The sequence below is a fragment of the Sciurus carolinensis genome, unplaced genomic scaffold (genome assembly GCF_902686445.1).
Source record: "Sciurus carolinensis unplaced genomic scaffold, mSciCar1.2, whole genome shotgun sequence".
Taxonomy (NCBI): domain Eukaryota; kingdom Metazoa; phylum Chordata; class Mammalia; order Rodentia; family Sciuridae; genus Sciurus; species Sciurus carolinensis.
The window spans coordinates 6,760-12,830 of NW_025920345.1; the positions used below are offsets into that span (position 1 = coordinate 6,760).

The 6,071-nt window shown below is 34.5% G+C and overlaps 1 protein-coding gene across 1 annotated transcript; it reads right to left on the bottom strand.

The window, feature by feature from the left end:
* Positions 1–289: 289 nt before the first annotated feature.
* LOC124975623 (small acidic protein-like) lies at positions 290–1,002 on the bottom strand. The gene has a single exon (XM_047538241.1). The coding sequence runs from the start codon at positions 972–974 to the stop codon at positions 426–428; it is 549 nt and encodes a 182-aa protein (XP_047394197.1). The 5' UTR covers positions 975–1,002; the 3' UTR covers positions 290–425.
* Between the last annotated feature and the right edge of the window lie 5,069 nt (positions 1,003–6,071).

Below are 6,071 nucleotides of genomic sequence, written 5' to 3' on the forward strand. Positions count from 1 at the left end.
ATAATTCTACTTTTACAAAGTATAGTTAAAGAATATTTTTCATGAACACATCACAGTATCAAATTTTTATAAGAGAAAAATATGAAGGAACAAAAACAAAGATGAAATAGCTACCACAAACAAAAGTGTCTTCCCCACAATGCATTTGAAGGGGTAAAAGGTGAGGTTAAAGGGCTGATGATGCTAATATGAAAGGAAGTTGAGTACTGTATTTATTTATTTATTACAACTCTTACTCTTTACAAAATGGTTATAGTCATGCCCATAAAAGTGTAACGAATGGCATTTGAAAGCAAATACTTTGTAATTATTTAAAAGGGCCTTTTAAAAATTATAATACAAAGGTCTGTGCTCTATAAGCAGTCCTCCACTGTGCATTATAACAATAAGGCTTACTTTTAATACAAAGACTAAGTGTTTGGGAGTTATGAACCACTGGATTTAACAAACATCATTTTATAATTGCTTTTTGCATCTTTTTTGTTTTTGGGATCTTCCACTTCATCAGGGTGCTCAGTAGCTTGGAGTTCTTCAGCAGATTCTTCTTTTTCTGACTCTGAATCACTTTCGGAGTCATCTGAACTTTCAGGATCAGGTGAATCATCATCATCATCATCATCCCCAGCCACATCACCTTCTCCATCATGATCTTCTACCTCACTGAAGCCAAGTCCACAATGTCGTCGATATCTTCCTAATAATTTACTGTCCATACTTTGTTGATATTGAGACTCCAGTTCTTCATTAATTTTCTTGTCCTCTTCCCCTGTTCGGAAGTGAGATGTTGATTTATGATCTCCTATGACAAGACGACCAGTATGTTCTTTCTTGCCTGCACCCATAAGTCTCAAGAATTTTTGTTTTCGTTTTTCATTGCCCAAGTCTGCTGCCTCCCAATTGCTAGATCCAAGATCGTCGTCTGGGGAGGCTGAACGCTTCACCCCGTGTGGGTGAGACTCCCTGACAGCGCTCATAGTTGCGCGGATCCCGACGCGAAATGCCCAACACACTCGCGGTTCTCCTCAGCCCGACACCAGCAGCCCGCAACCTGCCACTCCAGAACGCAGAGCCCCTCCCATGCATAGGTCCTTGATTCACTTTTAGTTGACTTTTGTGCAGGCTGAGGGAGAAGAGTTCAATTTTGTTTTCCAATGTATGGATTTCCAGTTTTCCCAGTACTGTAGTTGAATTAGCTATCTTTTCTCCAATGTATGTTTACAGCACCTTTCTTTGGCATGAGATAACTTTATTTTTGTGTGGGCTTGTCTCTGTGCCTTCTATTCTGTTCCATTGGTCTTCATATGTGTTTTGGTGCCAATACCATGAAGTTTTTGTTACTATAGCTCTGTAGTAAAGATTTGGTCTGGTATTGTGATGCCTTCTGCATCACTTTTCTCACTGTGGATTGCTTTGTGTATTCTGGGCCTTTCATTTTTTTTCAAATGAATTTCATGATTACTTTTTCTATTTCTATCAAGAACACCATTGGCATTTTACTAGGGATTGTCTTTTTGTGGTAATATGGTCACTTTGCAAATATATATTCTGCCTCTTAAAGAACATGGTTAAAGAACATGGGAGGTCTTTTCATTTTCTGAGGTCTTCAATGCCTTTCTTTGCTGTTTCATAGTTTTCATTGAAGAGGCCCTTTACCTCTTTTATTAGATTGATTCCAGAGTGTTTTTTTTTTATTTGGGGCTAATGTGAAGGGAATAGTTCTCCTGATTCCTCTTTCAGTTGATGTCATTGGCATATGGGAGTGTGATCTTTTGGTGTTGATTTAATATCCTGATGCTTTTCTGAATTCATTTATGAGTTCCAGAAACATTCCAGTAGAGTTTTTTGGGCTTCTAAATATAAATATAGAATCATGTCATTGGCAAATAGTGATAATTTGAATTGTTTTCCTATTCATAACCCTTTAGTTTCATTCTTTTGTCTGATTGCTCTGGCCAGAGTTTCCAGGACTATGTTGAAGAGGAGTGGTGAAAGAATTTAGCTCTCTCTTGTTCCAGTTTTTAGAAGACATTCTTTCAATTTTTCTCCATTTAGAATAATTTTAGCCTTTGATTTAGCATACATACCTTTTACAATGTTAGGGTATATTCCTACTATCTCTAGTTTTTCTATTGTTTTGAACATTAATGGATGCTTTATTTTGTTCATTGCTGTTTCTGTATCTATTGAGATAATCATGTGAATCTTATCTTTAAGGCTATTGATATGGTGAGTTACATTTATTGATTTCCACATGTTGAATCAACCTTGAATCTCTGGGATGAACCCTGCTTTATCATGGTGTACTCTGTTTTTATAATGTTTTTGTAAGCTATCTGCCAGTATTTTATTAAGAAATTTTGCATCTGTGTTCATCAGGGATATTGGTCTGAAGTTTTCTTTCTTTGGTATGTCTGTCTGGTTTTGGTATCAGGTGATACTAGCATCAAAGAATGAATTTGGGAGAGTTCCCTCCTTTTCCATTTTATGAAATACTTTAAGGAGTATTGGTGTAAGTTCTTCTTTGAAGGTGTGGTAGAAATCAGTGAGAATTCTTCTGGTCCTGGGCTTTATTTTATTAGCAGGCTTCTGATAGCATGTTCACTTTCATTGCTTGGAATTATCTGTTTGAATTTTCTATAAAATCTCTATGAATTTTCTATGGAATTTCTATGAAGATTCAATTTGTTCAATTTGGGTAGATTATATATCTAGAAATTTTTCAATGTCTTCAAGATATTCTATTTTATTAGAGTATAAATTTTCAAAGTTGTTTTTGATTATTGTATGTATTTCAGTAGTGTCCATTATTTTTTAAATTTTTAAATTTTTACAGACTGCTTTTTATTCATTGTACACAAATAGGGTACATTTTTTTTTCTGTGGTTGTGTGCGATGTAGATTCATATCATTTGCATAATCATACACGTACATAAGGTAATGATGTCTGTCTCATTCAACTATTTTTCACACCCTGCCCCGTCCTCCCTCTCATTTTTCTCTATGTAATCTAAAGTTACTCCATTCTTCTCTCACCTCCCACCCCCCATTTTATATCATCATCATCTAGTGTCCATTATAATATTTCCTTTTTCACCAGGAAGTTTAGTAATTTGAGTTTTCTCTTCCTGTTCATTAACTTGACTCATGGTTTGTCAATTTTATTCATTCTTTCAAAAAACCAAAATTTTTTTCATGAATTTTTTTGTTTCAACTTCATCGATTTTATCACTGATATTAATTTTATCCTGTCTTCTCCTGCTTTTGGTGTTGATTTGCTTATCTTTTACTAGCATTTTGAGATGTAACATAAAGTTATTTATTTGTTGACTTTCTATTCTTTTAATGAATGAAGTCAATGCAATGAACTTCCCTCTTAGCACTGCCTTCATAGTGTCCCAGAGATTTTGATATGTTTTACCATTATTCTCATTTACTTATAAGTACTTTTTATTTCATCTCTGATTTCTTCTGCTCTCCATTGGTCACTCAATAGCATGTTGTTTAGTCTCCCACTGTTAGAATTACTTCTATTTTTTATTTCATCATTGATTTCTAATTTCATTCCATTTGGATTAGATAGAGTGCTGTTATAGATTCTCTATTTTTTTTGTATTTGCTAAAATTTGCTTTGAGGACTAAGATATAGTCCATTTTAGAGCAGGATCTGTGTGCTGTTTAGAAGAAAGTGTATTCAATCATTGACAGATGAAATAGTCTACATATGTCTGTTAAGTCTAAATTATTCATTGTACTTTTTAGTTCTGTAGCTCAGTTTTTGTTAGGAGATCTATTCAGTGGTGAGAGAGTTGAGTTAAAGTCACTCAGTATTATTGTGTTGTGGTCTATTTGCTTTTTAAAATTTAGAATGGTTTGTTTGATGTGCATAGAAGCTCCACTGTTTGGTGCATAAATATTTAAGATTGCCATGTTCTTGATGTATAAGTCCCTTAAGCAGTATGAGATGACCTTCTTTGTTACTTTTTTGATTTGAAGCCCACCTTATCAGATAGGAGGTAGAAACCTCATTTGTTGACAAGATCCATGTTAATGATTTTTTTTCCATACTTTTACCTTCCATCAGTGGATGTCTTTGCCTATGAGGTGAGTTTCCTCAAGACAGCATATTGTTTGGTATGGTTTTTTATACAATCTGCAGTCTATGTCATCTGATTAAGGAGGATAGTACATTTATGTGCAATGTTATTATTGAGAAATGATTTCATTCCCTGACATTTTATTTCTGCTTTTTAGTGTGAATTAGGTTCTCCTTTGATTGACTATTCTTCTAGTGTAGTTCCTCCATTTGCTGTTTTTCACACTTATTTCTTATTTCTTCTTCATGAAATGTCTTATGAGTATGTTTTGTAGTGAAGGCCTTTTGGTTGGCAATTCTTTTAACTTTTTTCATGTAAAACTTTCATTCCTTTATCAATTCTGAAGTTTAATTTTGCTAGGTATATTATTCTTGGCTGATGTCCACTCTCTTTCAAAGATTTTTATACCTTATTCCAATACCTCCTAGCTTTGAGAGTCTGGGTTGAGACAGCAGTTGAGATCCAGCTTTGTTTCCCTCTAAATATTCCATGTAATATTCCTCTGGCAGTCTTTAAATTATTCTGTATGTTAGGCATTTTTTATAATAATGTGTCTTGCTGTAATTTTTGTGTTTGTAGTCCTGTATGCACATATATTTGATTTTCCATTTCATTCTTTAGATTTGAGAAAATATCAGTCATTATTTTATTGGAAAAATTGTGCATTCCTTTGGTTTGCATTTCAAAGCCTTCATCTATTCTGATAAATCTTAAATTTGGTCTTTTCAGGTTATACTATATTTCTTGGAATTTCTGTTCATGGTTTTTCAATATCTTTTCTTCACAGTCAAATATATTTTCAAGATTATGTATTTTGTCTTCTTTGCCTGAAACTCAATATTTCAAATGATCTATTCTGTTGGTGATGTATTTCATTGAATTTTTAAATTATTTTTATTGTAAACAAATAGGATACATGTTGTTTCTCAGTTTGTACATGGTGTAAAGGCATACCATTGTGTAATCATAAATTTACATAGGGTAATGTTGTATGATTCATTCTGTTATTTTTTTCCCTTCCCTCTCACAACTCCCACCCCTCTTTTCCCTCTATACAGTCCTTTTCTTCCTCCATTCTTGCCACCCTCCCTAACCCTAACTCTAACCCTAACACTAACCCCTCCCACCCCCCATTATGTGTCATCATCCACTTATTAGCGATATCATTTGTCCTTTGGTTTTTTGAGATTGGCTTATCTCACTTAGCATGATATTCTCCAATTTCATCCATTTGCCTGCAAATGCCATAATTTTATCATTCTTTATGGCAGAGTAATATTCCATTGTATATATATACCACAGTTTCTTTATCCATTCATCAATTGAAGGACATCTAGGTTGTTGCTTCCACAATCTGGCTATTGTGAACTGAGCAGCTATGAACATTGATGTGGCTGTATCTCCATAATATGCTGATTTTAAGTCCTTTGTGTAAAGGCCAAGGAGTGGGATAGCTGGGTCAAATGGTGGTTCCATTCCAAGTTTTATAAGGAGTCTCCACACTGCTTTCCAGAGTGGCTGCACTAATTTGCAGCCCCACCAGCAATGTATGAGTGTACCTTTCTCCCCACATCCTCGCCAACACCTGTTGTTGCTTGTATTCTTGATAATCGCCATTCTAATTGGGGTGAGATGGAATCTTAGTGTAGTTTTGATTTGCATTTCTCTTATTACTAGAGATGTTGAACATTTTTCCATATGTTTGTTGATTGCTTGTAGATCTTCTTCTGTGAAGTGTCTATTCATTTCCTTAGCCCATTTGTCGATTGGATTATTTGCATTCTTGGTGTAGAGTTTTTTGAGTTCTTTATAGATTCTGGAGATTAGTGCTCTATCTGAAGTATGATTGGCAAAGATTTTCTCCCACTCTGTAGGCTCTTTCTTGCACATTGCTGATAGTTTCCTTTGCTGAGAGAAAGCTTTTTAGTTTGAATCTATCCCAGTTATTGATTCTTGCTTTTATATCTTGTGCTTTGG

Excerpts from the sequence above, each read along its gene's own strand:
- LOC124975623 (XM_047538241.1), bottom strand. The coding sequence starts at position 974 with ATGAGCGCTGTCAGGGAGTCTCACCCACACGGGGTGAAGCGTTCAGCC.